General features: G+C 51.4%; 1 protein-coding gene across 1 annotated transcript in view; it reads right to left on the bottom strand.

The window, feature by feature from the left end:
• Positions 1 to 17,912, bottom strand: part of GRIK4 (glutamate receptor, ionotropic, kainate 4) — a 131,871-nt gene that overhangs the window by 18,012 nt on the left and 95,947 nt on the right. Inside the window, exons 10-11 of the mRNA XM_009994608.1 lie at positions 10,592 to 10,699; positions 9,379 to 9,582 (exon numbers count right to left, since the gene is read on the bottom strand). Coding sequence (XP_009992910.1) covers positions 9,379 to 9,582; positions 10,592 to 10,699 — 312 coding nt within the window. The remainder of the gene's footprint in view (positions 1 to 9,378; positions 9,583 to 10,591; positions 10,700 to 17,912) is intronic.

Here is a 17,912-nt window from a genome sequence, read left to right as displayed (position 1 = left end):
CCACCCTCACAGCACAGAATTCCCTCCTCATGTCTCACCTCAATCTTCCTCTTCCAGTTTTCATCCCTTCCCCCTTGTCCTCTCCCTCCCTGCCCTTGTCCCAAGTCCCTCCCCAGCTTTCCTGGAGCCCCTTCAGGCACTGGAAGGTGCTCTAAGGTCTCCCTGGAGCCTTCTCTTCTCCAAGTTGAACAACCCCAAATGCTTTAAGACCTGGCAAAACAGGAGCCATCAAGACAAATAATCATTGTACTAATCTCAAGAAGATACAACCTCCCCCTTCCAAAGCCCCTACTGAACACACCTGTCCCCTTCCAGACAACACTGTTACTTGCAAGTGCCATAGGTAGGACAGCATCACAAAGCAGCATCATTACCCCTCTGCCCTGAGTCATGAAGTTTACAAACCTGCCAACCCCAGACTTCCAAAACTGCAGATCAGTTTCCAAAAAATTCAGAGAACTCGCACAAAAATTTCCAGATTGACTTGCAAAGCAAATGAGATAAGGGGAAGAAAATAAAAAGAGTATTTTTTTCCAGTGTTAAAACCCTTGTAAAATAGATAAGGGATTTGAATTTTAAATATTATTTTTATTACTATAGCTCTTTTAATGTCTGTAATTGCTTTCTGTAAAAATGAAACCTCCTCCATTCCCTTATACATTTGTTTCCCTGCTTTGCAGGGTGATGATTATGCAAGTGGAAAAAGAGAAGGGGGAGGACAAGAAAAACTCTTTGCACTTGTTGTCCCCAAGTTTCATAAGGTCTATGCAGAAGCCAAAGCACCATCAGGGCTCTAGACCCAGTTAAATATGGATCTGCTCTCCCTGGGTCCATGCAGTAGTTGCAAAGGCACCACATCTCTGACCCTGCTGCTCTTGCATTATTTTCCATAAAGAGGACTAATCAGAGCTTTGCCAGGGGGTCTTTCCCCCACATCTCCACCCCAGCAGACTTGCACACTTAAAGGCAGGCAGGGAGGAAGGGCTGGAGCTCCAGGAGGGAAGGGCAGCACTGCTGGAGCCTGCAGGATGGAGGGAAAGGGAAAAGAAAAGCAAGGTGTTCTGGGCAGCCCAGAAAGGTGGGTCAGGGAGACTGGGATATTTCACAGCCCAGACAGGATTGCTTTATTGGACAAGCCCAGGGCCAGACTGTTGCAATTGCTTTCAAGCAGCTACTGCAGGTTCCTAAGAGGTTCAGGCTGGAATGAATTATGAGCTTGGGAGAATTTCTGCCTAGCCAGACATTTACCCACAGGGCTTTTTCAAAGGCACCAATAATCACAAAGTGGTGTGTGAGCAGTTGAGCCCTATGTAAATAGCAGCAGATTACTAAAATGGGATCAGTTCATCTGTGGAACGTGGCATGTGAGGAATTTTATCTGCAAGAACAGCCTAAAGCTTCCTAAACCTCTCTTGTCTCTACTTAAAAGGGTTTGCAGGTCCTGTGGAGAGCTCTCCCAGCAAAGCCCCTCATGAAGATAGTTTATTCTAGCAATGGTTTTCTTCTCCCAGTTCTCCAAACTGAACACAGTTCTACCAGCACAGTCGTAGACTGAATAGCTGGTAAATATGCCACATCAAAGGCTCTTCATGCAAAAGCTCCCAGGACATTCCCATTCCCAACCAGGGACCAGTATCAAGGCTCTGCTGAAAGGAGCAGCACAACTCCCCACCTCACCCAGCTAAGTCACCATCCCTCACCTGCCCCCTCTTCTCAGGGATGGGCCATGGATGCCATCAGGGAACTGTGTGTGCTGCAGCTATTCCCCCAGCTTCCATCCTTTGGGACCTTTCCAGATCATGGAGGCAGCAAACATCTTGAAAGCTGCTCTTCCCTACCCAAAACATCATGCAAATCCATCCCCCTCCCTTTGCCTACGGAGCAGAAACCCAGAGCTGCCTTCCTCTGGCACACAGGTTTTGTGCTCCCTTCTGCTTGCCTCCGTGCCATTTGAGTCGATTTCCATCCAGTCATTCCCTTCCTAGTCAAATTTTGTCCCTTCAGGACTTGTGCCAGCATCAGGGCTACCTCCTAGCAGGTCTGCCTCCTGCTGTGCCAGAGCTCCCTGCAGCACAGCTCCTGCTCCTCACTGCTCTACCTGGGGCTGTGCTCTGCCAAAGGCTCCCTCTCTCTCCCTCTGCAGGCTCAGGACTCATGCAAGTTAAAAAAACCTGATTTCTGACAGTAATAAACTTTGATCTGGGAATGGCATGCAAAGTATTTCCCTGCCTGAATATCATCCCTTTCATGCTTTCGACTTTGCTTCCTGATGTTCACAAAACTCCTTGTGATCCACTGAGGCCAGAGCTGCAGAGGAGCTCTGCAAACTGCAGCTCTCTCCAGCCTTCTTCTCCTAAGAAACAAGCAATAGGGCAGGAAGAAATGGCCTCAAGTTGTGCCAGGGAAGGTTTATGTTGGATATTAGGAACAATTTCGTACCTAAAAGGGTTGTCAGGCTCTGGCACAGGTTGCCCAGGGAAGTGGTGGAGGGATTCAAAAGACCTGTAAATGTGGTGCTGAGGGACATGGTTTAGTGGTGGCCTTGGCAGTGCTGGGTTAACAGTTGGACTTGATGATCTGAAAGGTCTTTTTCCAACCAGAATGATTCTATGATTCTACTCTGTGATTCTACTCTCTGCCCACAACTGGGCCCTGTGGAAAGGGAAAACAGGAGGCAAAGGATAAGGGAGAAGAGTGGGCAAACACTGCGTCATTTCCATCTTTCCAGCACAGTTGCAGCTATAAATGTCAGCATGAAATAGGCCTAGAAAAAGACCCGGAGCATTTTGGGAATAGAGACAGATGCTTCTTTAACAAAACATTGCTCAAACAAGGCCAAGCACTTGCTGGGTGAGAGGAAGCCCAGGTGGGCTGATGGCTGAGACAAAAGCATGAGCTGCCACCACCATACCTGGCACTAACTGTGGGATCTGCCTGCCTTAGCAGACAGGCTAAGGATGTTAAACACGGGGGCTGAGCCAGGCTCCTGGAGGGGAACAACAATTAAGCAGCCTGAAGAGGTAAATTGCAGGGACTGCCAGTCCAGAGGAGGCAGCCGCCTCCTCGCCGCGGGCGCTGACAAGGCTCATCTCGGTGCTAATGGTGATGAATGGGACCTGGCGTCAGCCCTCAGCCTGGGCAGATCCCATCAGAGCTTTCTGCAGCACTGGGACCAACTGGGAGAGCAGCCCCACAGGTATTCACAACCTCCTGTCAAGGTACTGAGACTCAACAGGCAGGAAGTCCAAGCGCACAAGGCTTGGGTCTGCGTCTGCGTCAAACGAGCCTGAGGGACACAAAGGTGGGACTTCTACTCACCAGGGCTGCCCACAGAGCACTGACAGCCTGGCCATGGGCAGGGAAAGCTGTTTCTTACACTGCTCTGTGCTTGGAGGGCCTCCTGGAAAGCCGAAATTAGTTTCCAACCTTCAGGACCCACCTGACCACCAGCTCTTCCCCCCGTGGGCATCAACATTGCTGCTGGAGATGTTTTGTCCCACTGGAAACCCATCCAGACACAGAACTGAGCCCCTGGAGGTGACCCTGCTTTGTGCAGGGGGTTAGACTGGAGGATCTCCAGGGGTTGCTTTCCAACCTTTGCCATCCTGTGCAGCTCTGGAATAAGCAGCAAGCCCTGCTTCCCTGGACAGTGACAGGGCAGTGACAGGGCAGTCTCCCTGCATTTGCAGATCTGTCCCACGGCACGACGGGTACGACTTGGCCACCAGATCAATGTCCTGACTGCCTCTGCTCCAGCTGCTCATCTGATCTGACAAGAGCTATTTTGGGGTATGCAGCTCCTCTCTCTGGAGCTGGCAGCAGCCAGGTTGTGCACCCAGATGCACGTTCTTGCATTTGAAAGCAGGGCCAGATGAGGGTGACTCAAAACTGGTGCTTGGGTTGGTTTGGTTTTTAGGAGGTGCATGAATTTGTGCCACATGCAAAGTGCCAGCCTGCAAGGCTGGGAGGCTGCAGCCCCCCACTGAAGCCACACCCAGGGATGGGATGGCCAGCAACCAGTGCAGGTGCCAGCCTCAAGTCTGCCTTCACTCATGTTTCTTCACCTGGACTGGGGTGGGAGGCAGAAGTCTGTGCCAGGTGTCCTCCATGCCCATGGCCAGTTCTGCTGCAGCACCAGGAACAGGGACCCTAAGCCCATCTGGAAAAGGAGCAAGACTGAACCAGCTCACAGCACACAAACTGTGCAGTTTTGGCCAAAGCATCACGGAGATGCAAACCTCTCTGCCCACACCTCCACTGTGTTTGCTCAACAACCCACGCTCCTCCGCTTCCCCACTCCTCACTCCCCACCCCCTCAAGCCCCCCCATATCACACTTGCCAGCATGATAAGAGTGCAAACAGACTCCCCCTCCCTCCTTTCACCCACGCACAGCTCTTCTCACTGAACACCAACACCCACTGCTCAGAGAACAACAGGACTCTGCCAGTTTGGAAATATCTTCTCCCTCCTTTCTCCTTCCTGCTGTTCCTCATCTCTGGAGCAGTTGAAGGGAGAGGGTCTCTCCTCATTGCCAGCAAGGAAGATAGAAAATCCAGCACCCCAAAGTTTTAAGGTCTTGATGTTGTTGCTCCTGAGGCTAGATCCTTCCACAAGATGGACAACTTCATCTCCCTCATTTTGAAAAGAGCTTTGACCACCACTGATCCCAGCCAGATTCAAACCAATGTCACAGACACCAAAGATCTCGTGTTATTCCACAGCATCTCACTCTCCAAATGGTCCTGTGCAGAGGGGAAGAGCAGGAGCTCGATGTCCCCAGTCACTCCATGACTTCTACACCAGCCCCAGCCTTGCCCAAATTGGCTCATCCTGGAAGCCTTCAGGGCTCTGCTGTGTTCCCAGCACTGAAGGAAGCCTGGGCAGCAAGCTGCACAAAGCAGACCATCAATCTGCAGGAGCTGTGCTCCTGCCAGGGCTGCTTTGTCCTTGTCCCCTGCAGCCTGCCACGGGTGAGCAGGCCAGCTCCTCAGCAGAGGGGACTGTCACCTGGCACTGGGACCCAACCAGGCAGGGAACTGATCCTGGCTGCACCACTGGGATGTTTCTCGGGGGTTTTACAGCAAAACTGCAGCGTGGGATTCCTGCCAACAAAGCTTCCTGACAAAACCAAATCACACCATGTCTTCTTAGCTCAGCTCTGTTCTCTAGGGGCATTCCCAAGCTGGGTAAACTCAGGAGCTGTGGCTGAGGGATCTCTCAGACACAAGCCCATCTCCTCAGGGGGAGCTGAGCACCAAGAGCTCACTGTGAGTTGAGGTGCAGGCACTGAGCACAAACACCCGCATGGCAGGACACGCAGAAACCTGTCACACTGCTCTGAAAATACATTTCTCAGCTTGTATCAGACTGGGGAATTGATTTCAGCACGAGGATGCACTGGAGAAAGAGAGAAAGGGAAGACCAGGGAACCATCAGGGACTCCGAGCCAGAGACTGCACAGCAGAAGGAAGGAGCAGGAAATGATTCTTCCAGCCCTGTTGTCCTCTAAGGCTCTGATGCCAAAAAAAACAAGACAGGAGACAGGAAGATTTGCTGTTTGCTTGTGACAGGTAGCACACGTGTAGGGTGTCAGGCAAAGTGCTGGAGGCTGCAGGTTGTGCCAGAGCTGGCAAGGCTGAGAGGGGAACCTACCCCAGCTGGATTCACTGCCCTGCTCAGCCAAGGAACCAGCAGGGTGTGCAGCCACCACAGAACAAGAGGGAAGGGCTTCAAGCTGCACCAGGGCAGGTTTAGATTGGACACTAGGAAAAATTTTTCACAGAAGGAGTGGTTGGACACTGGAACAGGCTGAGTCACCATCCCTGGATGTGTTGAAGGGTCATTTGGATGTGGAGTTGGTGGATGTGGTGGAGGGGAGAACTTTGTAGAGTAGGGATGGTGGTTGGACTGGGTGATCCCAAGGGGCTTCTCCAACCTGAATAGTTCCATGATTCTATGATTCTCCCTGCCCTGCTTGCACAGAGAGACCAACCAACTCAGCCTTTGCTGGGTTTGTGGGATCTTGCACTAAGGAATGGGGGGTGGGGGGTCCTTCCAAGGGATTTCTTCCAAGCCAAACCCCCAGCAGCTGATCACAAAGTTGACAGGCTTCTTGATGTGACAAGGAGTCAGACTGCTGACCTAGACACAGAAGTCTACAGCTCTGCCACTAATCCCCCAAGTCATCCTGTTCCCCCCCCCAAATCTTAGCTCTTAATTAGCTTTGTAGCAGGTCGATAAGAAATGTACTGGTGAATTTGGGTCAACAACAAATTTATGTTTATATTGCATCCTTCTCAATCATATCATAGTGCACAATTAGCTGTAATAGAATTCTCAGCACTAAAGAATAAATCAATATCTGGTTAATTTAGAAGCAATAAAATGAAACATTTTTCCCATGCAGCTGAGAGTTGCTCTGAGGAGATTCAGTGCCATGGGGGGATTGCAGAGAAAGAACAAATGCTGGAAAGGTGTTGCATGGTGCTGGATAATTTTCTGACCTTCTGGCCCTGTGCACTAAGTGCACATGAGTCAAACCTCACTTTCTGACAGCTCATCAGGGTCAGAGCTTTTATTTTGGGGAGGATTTGGGGAGCTTTGGTCCATGTGACAGGTTTGTGTCCCAGCTAATCATCTCTCTGTGCTAAAGGCTGTATGAGTCACAGAGGGGTGAGGGTTGGAAGGGACCTCTGGAGATCATCCAGTCCAACCCCCTGCCAGAGCAGGATCCCCTAGAGCAGATCCCACAGGAACACGTCCAGGTTTGAATGTCTCCAGGGATGGGGACTCCACAGCCTCCCTGGGCAGCCTGTCCCAGGGCTCTGCCACCCTCAGAGTCAACAAGTATTTTCTCATATTCAGGTCAAACCTCCTGTGCTCCAGTTTGTGCCCATTGCCCCTTGTCCTGTCACTGGGCACCACTGGGAAGGGTCTGGCCCATCCTCCTGCCACCCCCTGCAGATATTGATCAGCTCTGATCAGATCCCCCCTCAGCCTCCTTCTCTCCAGCTGAGCAGCCCCAGCTCTCCCAGCCTTTCCTCACAGGCAGATGCTCCAGCCCCTCCAGCATCTCAGTGCCCTGTGCTGGGCTCTCCAGCAGCTCCTTGTCCTTCTGGAACTGGGCCACCCAGACCTGCTTACAGAGGATTTATGGAGAAAAGTGCCCAAGGAATAAATCCACTGAGTGAGGAGCACATGCCCAGCACAGGATCTTTAGGCTCTTCTGCTTTGGGTGGTCCTCAAGTGGGATAGGGGATGAGGAAAGGGCTGGAACCAAGGACAAAGCCGCTGGGGACAATCAAGGAAGCAGAGCAACCCCTTGGGCTCTGAAATGATCTCAGCAAGCAGAGTCCCAGGCAGCCCTGGATAAACACAACAGCCCATGCACAGCCAGCTCTGCCCTGGCTGACTTGACCCACAGTGCCAGTCACTGGGACTGATCAAAAACTTGCTACCACCTCTACAAAGACTCTAAAGGGTCTAGAAAGAACAAAGCAGAGAAAAAGCTTTTTCTCTTCTCTTTCTCTTCTCTCTTCAGCTTTGCCAGCTGAAGCAGAAGTAAAAATCCTCCTAAATAAGGCTCGAGCTGCAGAAGAAACAAATGGTTTCTATGCAAAGACAAAGTTAAAACATTTATCACTAAAAAATAAATAAATTAATCCAACAAAACCAGCCCTCCAAAAACCTCCACTCAATGGGGGGGAACTGCCAAGATTAGAAGGCTCCAAAATTGCTGGCTCTTCCCTTCCTTTGTTTGCACAGATGACACACTGTTCTGTGCACCTTCCTTCCTGCTTCTCAACAGAACGTTGCAGAACTGTAACTGTGTGTGTGTGTGTAAATACACACACAGAGATGTATAAAAACTAAGCCAATAGCCCAGAGCATTTGCAAACAACCATACAGAAGGCTCTCTAGAAGAAGCAGATGGGTTCTCTGCTGGCATCAATAGCTAGCACTCCAGTAGGGCAGGATGACCCAGGGGACAGGGTGCTAGTTCAGGAGGGATCTCCAGTCCCTGACCCTCAGCAAGTCTTTTAGACCTAGACTTGTCCCACCTGACTTTGGACATTCAGTTGAAGCTCCTGAGGTAGGTTGGACAAGTGTCTGCCAGGTCCCCTTTGCCCTCTGGGGAAGCTGCAGGTAGATGCTGGAGGGCATCATCTAGAGATGCTCCCTCACCTCCCACAACCAGGAGGAAAGGAGCCCCAGAGCCCTTCCTGGAGCCCCAGGGGCTGGTTTTGTGCCCTCCTTCCTCTGCTTTGCAGGAGGGGCATGGTACAGGCCTGAGGATGATGATGGGGTGGCTCAGGGGCTCATCTTACACACCTCACTGCAGATTCACCATCCACTGTGTTTTCCCAGGTGCTTTGGTTGGGTAGAAACCACTGAGTGAGGAAGTATTGGTTGAAATAACATCAGTCTTAACGTTTGCTTTGGCTGAGCTTGTTTTCCTAAGGATCTCAGAGCATCTCATGAACTGCATTTAAGCTTCAGGATCCCTAGGGAAGGAGCAGCTTCAGCTGCAGAGGAAAACAAAGAGCAGGGAGGGGGGTACAGGCTGTTTGAGCAGACATGGATACAGAAATGCTGTCAAACCCAGCAAAAACCATTCAGCTTTCAGCCTGAAGCTTTTACCACAAAGCAGAGGCAGGAAAAGTTCTGCACTTCAAGCAAAGAAAAAACCTTCCTCTCCAAAAAATCCCAAGACTCCAAGTCAAGCAGCTGAAATGAATCTGCCAAAACCTTTTTGGGTGGAAAGGTGATTCTTACTTTTTTACCTTTCACCATGAGGGTAGGAAGGCACTGGAACAGGTTGTCCAGGGAGGTTGTGGCTGCCCCATCCCTGGAGGTGTTGAAGGGCAGGTTGGACGAGCCTTGTGCAGCCTGGGCTGGTGGGAGGTGTCCCTGCCCATGGCAGGGAGGTTGGAACATGATCATCTTCAAGGTCCCTTCCAACCCAAACCATTCTATGATTCTATGATCCTGCCAGAGCCTGCATATTTTTCTGTTTCAAGTTTTCATTACTTTTTTTTTTCACTGGGGAAAACAAACAAACAAACCAACCAACAAACAACTGATCTGTTTTGTATGGAGCTCTTTGGCAGGGACCTGGGGGTCCATGTCTCCCACCCCTGAGAGCACCCAGGGGCCCTGACTCCTGCTCCAACTACTCTGCATGATGTCACATCAACACAACAAGAGACATTTACCAGACATAACACATTCAGTGGAGATCCTCTGATCAAAGTCTCACAAATGGACTAAAACCCCCATCCATCCTTGTCACCCTGGAACACTTAACGAAGCGTCAGGGCCTTTCACTGCCAAGTCCCACTAGAGCACAGTCAAAAAGAGCAGCTGATGCACTTACCCGAGAAATCAGCTCCCCGACCATCCCTGTCCACGTGCCATTGGCCTCAGGGACTCCATAGACACCATCTCCCACCAGGTGGATCTTGTAGTTGAACCTCAGGATCTCTGCCAGCTCCTTCAGCATGTCCACGCAGAAGCCCTCGTAGCGGTCGTTGCCTTCCAGCTCCTGATGGTTCCACTTCAGCATCAAATAAGGGTTTTCCTGCAGTGAAACTGGGCAGCTGTCATTCCCATCTTAGCCGAGGTGTCCCACCAGCCTGGCACTGACCACAGGGAGTGGGAGGCACCAGGATGGCACAGGCTCATCTAAAGGGACACCTGAGCCAAATCCCCAACCCAACGTATCCCTCTCGACCATGGAATAAGAGATATGGGAAGCTGGTTTGATCCCTTGGGAACCCAGGGGGTGCAAAGCTAGAAGAGATGTCTCTACACTGGTGTTCACTGGCCCCTGCTGGATCAAAGATGTGCTGGAGGTGCAGCAGATTTATCCCAGTTGAGGATATGAAGCAGAGCTAAGGGATCATGCTCTGGGGGATGTTTCCATCCGGTACGTGCCAGAGCAGCCCAGTCACTGCTCCCAGTTATGGCAGGACGTGGAGATCCCAGCCCCTCTTGGCACCCCACCACTTCTCCAGTTTGTCCCTCTTTTCAACAAACTCCGTGGGACATGAGGAAGCAGCACCCAGAGCTCCTCAGGATTTTGGGTGTCTTTAAGGAAGGAGCAGAAGTACTGGAAAAAATGATGGGACAGGCAGTACATGGAAGGGGAATTTGTTAAGGACAGCAATGACTGGAGATGCAAAGACTTGGTTCATAAAAGTTGCACCCATCTTGGCCAACTTCAGTAATTTTATGGGTAGAAGGGACAACTTCCATCCAACTTCCCAGACGTACACAAAACACCATTCAGAGATGAATGCAAAATGGCAACTTCTCCCCATCCCAGCCCTCTCCCCAGCTGCTTCTGAACTCATCAAATATCATTTCCATATGAAATATCAACTTGAGTTTAATTACACTGTCGTGAATTGTCCTCAGTGCTGTAATTAGAGATCTGATCATCTGTTCTTGATGGAATCAGTGTGCAATGCTGAAAGCTGGGGGCCAAGGGGGGGTAGGGAGAGGAAATAATATTCCAGCTGATTGACACCCCTAAGCACTGGGTTGGCAAAGAGCTAGTGGGAACTGTAGGTGACCCCCTCACTTACCAGGATGGTGGTGACAATGAGCGTGGTGTTGAACAGACTGTCTGATATGTTGGAGGAGAAGATCCTGTTGTCCATGCTGAGTCCTTCAGAAACGTGCCAGTGGCCAATCTGGAGGGATAAACAGCACAATCAGGGAATTGACCGAGCAAATGAGTGTGTGCCCCTGCCATATGGCTCTGGTGACTGACAGGCTGGCCCTGTCAGAGGTGGTTCTGAATGCTCCATTACCTTCACAGTGCACCCCACAACAGGCCAGCAGAGAAATCAGCCCCCGAGGCCTGGCACCAACATGTCCCACCTGGGTGACAGTGCCAAAAACCTGTCCCTGCTCATGGAGGGGATTGTGTCCCATGTGTCCTCCCTGCAGCCTGGGCACTAGGAGGAAGCCATGCAGTGGGCAGCTCCTTGGGGCTCCTCACAGTGGCCAAGCAGCTCTGTGCCTTGTCCCCAGATGCCACCAAGATGGGTCCATCTTACCCTGCAAGATGGGGTTGCTGCCTCCAACTCCTGCCCTGCTGTCTCTGTAACTTTGAGCAAAGGTTTCACCTGCCTGAGGGCAAGGAAAACCTCCCACAGTCCTGTGAGTGTCACTATCAGTAGCTAAAGGCTGGCATAGGCACTGGGAGTTCCTCAGAGGAAAATGCCACCTCACAGGGACTATCACAGCACTGCAGCTCCCACTGCCAGCCCAGGGCAGACACCTTCCAGCCCTGACCAGCAGCTCCACCTGGGTGGCAGGAGGTGAAATGAAGCCACACATATCCTCAGCAGCACTGCACTGTGACTCATCCCTCTCTGCTCCTACAGATGCCAACTACTATGCTTAAGCACCTCCAAACCCTCTGATGCAGGCTCACCACATCCAACAGCTCCTATCCCATTTACCCATCCCAGCACCAGCTTGGCTGCAGCAAACCAATTTCCCACCACCGGCGGTGGGGACCAGTTCCCAGCACTTGGGAGGACATGGTGACTCAGCTGTGATGCAACACAACCAGGCTGCCTTCAGCCAGGGGGAGGAATATTCAACTAAAAAACCTAATTTTAACTTCAAGAGCCTAATCTCCCTCCCTTGGAGCTCTCTGGGCAGGGAGATCAGCACCTCCAACAGCTTATTCAGAGCATGCAAATCAGGCTCTGGCTCCCCTATGCTCCCTAGAAGAAGCCTCTGGTTTTATTTCATGGACAGCCCAGCAGCTGAGGGCTGCCAGCTCCCCCTGATACTCTTTCTCTCTCCTTTTTCTTGTGCAAAGCTCCTCTGCCCCCCTCAGGTCTCAGCCCCCTGCATGTGTGACCCCCAGCAGCAGCCAGACTCCTCTGACACCACCAACACGAGCTGCTGTGGCCCTAAGGAGGCAGAGGGTGACTCCAGGGGGCTGGGGGTGACCCCAGGGAGCTGGGGGGTCTCCGTGGCTCCTCTGTAGGTGTGGTGCCAAAGGAAATCTGTTCCCAGTGCCAGAGCTGATCTGTTCCCAGTGCCAGGGCAGATCCGTTCCCAGTGCCAGGGCAGATCTGTTCCCAGTGCCAGGGCAGATCCGTTCCCAGTGCCAGGGCAGATCTGGGCCAATCTGTTCCCAGTGCCAGGGCAGATCTGGGCAGATCTGTTCCCAGTGTCAGGGCAGATCTGTTCCCAGTGCCAGAGCTGATCTATTCCCAGTGCCAGGGCAGATCTGTTCCCAGTGCCAGGGCAGATCTGCTCCCGCTCCCCTCGCGCTGGCCCGAGCCGGGCGCTGTCGGGCTGAGGCAGGTTTTCCTTTGGCTGCATCAAGGCTGTCAGGGTGACAGGAACAAATCGATTTCTCTTCCCTCAAAGAGTCACCTCATGATGCTCCGAGGGGTGGGTGGGAGGGAGGCAGAGCTGCGGGCCAGGTGGGTGCAGGGGCAGGGAGGGGAAGGGGACACGAGCGGATGGGCAGCGCCCCGGGATCCACTCCACGCGCTGGTCTTGGCAGTGCCCTCTGTGCCTCCAGCATGACTGGTGGCTGCAGGACTCCAGAGTCACTTCCCAGCTTCTGCAGCTGAGCCAAACAAAGCCTGAAGCTGCTGCCACGCTGCTGCACCGTGGGCAGGCTGGATGCCTCAGGATGCTGAGGGAAGGACCAGGTCCTTTCTTCTCCCAGTGTCTGAGCAAGCCCAGCCCAAGTGACTGAGGAGACACTAGAGAAGGGGCCACCTCCCAAGAATCCCAGATCCAGGCTCCTCATTTCTAGGGGAAAGGAGCACTGGAGAGTGCAAACTGGACAGCTTCCTCTCTGAGCTGTGCAGAAGGAAAGCAAAGGACAGTCCTGTGCATGCCTGCTCTCCTTCCCAGCTGGAGTCAAGGCACTGGGATGCAGTAGAGCAGGCAGAGCCAGCCCCTTTGCCAACATCAATATCACCCTGTTAAAAGCACTTGCCATGGCAAGGACCTCTGGATGTGCTGGAAGCATTCATTCTCAGAGGCTCCCCACCATCAGCAGAGGCACTGGGGGGTAGTGGTCTCACCTGCTGGATGGGGAGATGGAGGAGCAGTAATGGAGACTCAGAGCAGGCTGGGAGCAGATCCTGGGCAGCCCATTCCCTTGCCTGGCTTAACTACCATCGAGCCTGTAGCATCACGGTGACACTGCAGAGCAGGACTCAACCCTGGGAACAACAGTCCCAAACTGGGAGATTTACCATGTACTTCATAAGGACAGGGGGTCCTGTAAGCACAGCTGTAACTGCCCTGTGCAGAGTCTGCACCAGTGCAACTGAGCTGGGAACTGGATGTCATGTTCCTGGTGAGAGGGGGAACAAATCCTCACCCTGTCCTTCTACAGAGATTTGTTTACCTCTGAGGGAAGGAAGAGGGAGCTTGCAGGAGGGGTTGGAGGGGTTAGATTGGATATCAGGAACCTTTTCTCCACCAAGGGGATGGTGAAGCATCAGAACAGGCTGCCCAGAGCAGCGGGGGAGTCACCATCCCTGGAGGTGTTCAAAAAACACAGAGACGTGGCACATCAGGACGTGGCTTTGTGGCACAGTGGGCTTGGGTTGAAGGTTTGACTTGATGGTATTAGAGGGTCTTTTCCAACCTTCATGATTCTGTGATTCCCTGAATTTATCCCTGCTGCATTCCCCAGCCCTGCACAAAGGTGCTTGGCTCTTGCTGTGACTACTGAACGACAGGCCCTCTGCAGCAGCTGCCTTGCTGAATAAGTGATCACTCATAAACATTGCCTCATTCTTATTTTTTCTTTTTTTTTTTTTCCCCCAGATTTCACAACCAGAGATTAGTGACAGATTAACTTTAATTTTAACAGCCCTCACTGAGCTCCAATTTGTCCCTCCCCTGCTGGCACACTCAGACTAATTGACTGCCTCCTCCTCTGCCAGCGCAGTGGGTTTGACCTTGCTTTTAACACAGCACCAAAGCCCATGTGCTGGGGTATTTCCACCCCACCCTGGCCTGTTCCAGCTCACCACTGTCCCCCTCACACTATGATAAAGCCACTAACTGATCCCTCATGCTGTCTGCTGTTTCTGGAGTGTAATAAGTCAGAGGAGGACTGAGATTGTCACATCTCTCCCTTTCTTGCAAGATGGATGTCAAGGTGATTTTCATCATCTTTATCTAGGTATTAAAAGCAGGGCCTCTGAAAGACAGAAATCATATTCATCTGCAAAATGTGTTAGAAAATAACCAAATGCTCTACATGGACCTGGATATTCAGTTGTTAAGATTCTGGACTAAGAGGTTTTAGGGTTTGGGAGTTTTTAGGAGCAGATATTATTGGTCTGTATAAATACACCAGGTGGAGGAGGTCCATAGCAAAGAGGTAGAACAGCTTTTGAAGCTAAAATGATAACGTTGGCACAAAAATAAATAAACCAGCCAGAAATAAACAGGCTGAAAATTAGCAGAGAGTTCCTAATGATCAGGGGAGCTGACGTGCCAGCACGTCTTTTCCAGAAGAGCAGCAAGGGCAACACAACCACCTGGTTGCAAGCTGGAGCTGGATACCTTTGTGAGAGGGATTGCAGGACCTGGTGAGAGGAGAGTTCCCTCCATCGGGCTGTGTGACCCCTGCCTGCAAGTGTCTGGAGGCAGGAGGTCTGTCTTGTTCTGTGTCCTTGTTCCAGGCAGGGAGCAAACACACCGTTCCAGCAGGATGAATCAGCCCGAAGAGCTTCCTGCAGGCAAGGAAGTGCCACTGCTTTGTGCCACTGCTCCATCCCCACAGGCAGGCAGGGTCCCACTGCTGAGCTGCTCTGCAAGAAGACTTCTCACCTCTGTGGACAATCCCCAGCAGCCACAGGAGGCAGTGGGACATTCCCAGCTCCCTCCTCCAATCCCTCAGCTCCCCCATTCAGACACAGACGTGTTAACGATGCCTGGACTTCGAGCTCCCTGTGGCACGAGATGACAAAATGCCACTGAAACTAATGATTTTAAGGAAGTCTTCTGCTCAGGGTTTCACAGGCCTGACTGGCAGCTGGTGGCAGGGAGAGATGACATAGGGAGACCTCTCCACAAGCTTCAGAAGCACCACAGGTACTTATCACCTCCACTCCCCAGCTGAAAACTAAGGTCAAGCCAGCCCTGAATAGAGGAGTTTTACAACAGGCAGGGAAAGCCACTGCAACAAACCCAGACACCTTCTGGGTCATGATGTGCAAGCACTGTCCTACAGTTTGCATTTGTCACCTCCCCTTCCTCTCTGTCCCCTGAAAAGGGTGGAGTACAAAATGCTGTCTGTCACTAGGAGAGCCTCGTCAGCACCCAGGGGAACAACATTGTGCCAGGAGGAGACACAATTAAGATGTACTTGGCACGTGGTGTCTTCAAAGCCAGGTTGGATGGGGCTTGGAGTGACCTGGGCTGGTGGGAGGTGTCCCTGCCCATACAGGGGAGTTGGAGCTGGATGATCTTTCAGGTCCCTCCCAACACAAACCAGCCTGTGATTCTGTGATTCATCGGCCTGAAAGCAAGAGGTTTTGGAGGTATTTGCAAGGGGAAAAAGGGAATAAAACCAACAAATGAAGGAAGGCCCTTGGAGGCTGCCACGTGGTTGGATCAGCAAGACTGATGCCAGCAAGGTGAGCAGGCAAAACCTTCCTCCACAGAAATGAGCACAGGACACGGAAAGCACCAAGTACTGAAACCTGTCCAGCCAGGAGACACAGGCACTGCCCACTCCTGGGGCCACACAGCCCCCCTCCTGACACCTGGCACAGCCCAGGCAGGACCTGGTGGTGGCATACATTGAGTTTGTCAGGTCCTGGGGGAGCAGAAGACATTCAGCTCTTGGCAGGATCAGTCCCTGATTTCTTGCTGGGGTAAGGGCTGCAGAGGAACAAGTCCCATCGAGACTGATTAGCCACTTCTGAGTTGAAAAGGTTTGATGTGGTGGGGATTGGGAAGGTCTCAGAGCTGTGGGCTGGTAATTCGTGTGTATCTCATCAACATGCCAATTAGACACCCCCGTTGCTTCCTGTGCTCAGAGTCCTGAGCTAAACAGAGACAAATTGGCTGCACCCAGATGATAGCAAAGGGAAACACACCGAGCTGGGGACAACATGATCCACCAGCAGCTTCCCCTACTCACCCTGCTCTCCTCTGCCCTCCCTGGGGCCACATAAATCACAGCCCTCTTCATTCCCTTCTCCTGCTCAGCTGCCAGACCTTAGCTCTTGCCTTCCTGCACATCACTGCTCTGCAAGCAGAGGGATGGGCTGACATGGATTTTTTTAAAAGGGGAATAAAAAAAAAAGAGAGAAAAGATGACATTTACAAACTCCATCCTTGTCAGATCTAGGGATCTCCAACACATTAATGAGCCTGTGCTTTACCAGGCATCCTACGAAGAGAGAGCAGCTCTCATGTGGCTGAGGAAAGATTTCCACTAGTCAAGCTAGATCAGGAGAAGACAAGTTTGGAATGGTACATAAATGTGTTCAAAATCAGGTGTCAAAAAGCTCTGTCTCTCCTTGCCCCAAAGCAACAGCAAGTTAGAAAATCTAAGTCTTTCTACTTCTTTTGCTGGCTGGATCAGCTGCAAAATTCAGTGAATTCTCTATCAAAGCTGATGAGCTGGAAGTCCCTGTGGCTTCTATAGATGGAAGGAGAGAGAGAAAGAGAGAGAGGGAAAAAGAAAGAGAGAAATGGGCTAAGAGTCTGAGCTTGATTAAAACTAGGGAGGGAATAGAAGTGTTTCAAACAAGAGCAAATCAGTGAATACAACCCTCAGGAGCAAGATTGTCTCCAGGATGTCAGCTTCTCCTGCTTACCCCATTCCCTCATGGGGGGTTTAATTAAATGATTTCTAATGATTTCTTTCTTAATTTTTATTACAAGAAGCTGGGCTGACAAGAGGAAAATGACCATCCAGGGCACAGCAGACTGGTCTTTGTGACTGAGAGGGGTGGGAAGGACCAGAAACCCTGCCCAGGTTTCACAGCTCTGTCCAGGGATGCTCTTCCCAGCTGGGCACATCAGGACAAACTCTTGAGGGGCTCTAACACCCCTCTGAGCATTCCCATCCATCAGGCAAGACCCCTGAGAAGGGGAGTAGCTATCTTAGTGAGGTGTAGAGCACTCACTGCTTTTGCTGCAGCTGAATGGATGCTCTTATTAATACAGATGGGCTTGGATCTGTCACTTTTGCTCAGGGTCTGATGGGTCGGGGAAATGATGAAAAGGGCATCGGTGCTACCAGAGCTCTCGCTGTGGGGAAAATGCCATCCTGAGCCCCCACTCACTCAGCTAAAGGCAGCATCAAAGCTGAGCTGTCACTTGACAGGTAAGAACTGGCAGACAGCATCCTTGCCAAGGCTAAAACCCACTGCTGCCAGAACAGGAGAGATTTGCTAATGCCAAAATGCTCTGTCAGTGTGGGGTAAGATACAATAGCTTTTGTTCTCTGCCAGAGTCTTGGAGAAGTGGCAATCTCTGAGAAAAGGGCAGGTATGGAGCTGTCAGTAGGGAAATAAGACACACGAAAACCCTTTTTCTGCTACTTCTTCTTTTTTTTTTTTTTTCCTGAGTGAGGTTTGGATTTACCAGTAAAACCCTAATTCCTTGGGCTTGTGTGACCCAATCTCAGCAGCTCGATATCTGTGGCCCTGCCTGGTTATTCTTAACCATAGCTGAAGCCAGGAAACACCCCTTTGGCAGAAAGAGGGTAAGAAACAGGAAAAGGACCAACACAGGGAGGAATCTACAAGCACTAAGAATCTACAAGCACTGAGACAAAAAGCAAATGAGAGCCTGAGCTGAGCAAACACATTACACAGCAACACACACCATGAACCAAAAGGGAAATGAATTCTCTTCTGCTTCCTCCTGCATGGCTGGGAG

Source organism: Chaetura pelagica, unplaced genomic scaffold, assembly GCF_000747805.2.
Source record: "Chaetura pelagica isolate M959 unplaced genomic scaffold, ChaPel_1.0 scaffold583, whole genome shotgun sequence".
Classification (NCBI taxonomy): domain Eukaryota; kingdom Metazoa; phylum Chordata; class Aves; order Apodiformes; family Apodidae; genus Chaetura; species Chaetura pelagica.
The sequence above is the reverse complement of the archived record's forward strand: the minus strand, read 5'-3'. Positions and strand labels throughout refer to the sequence as shown.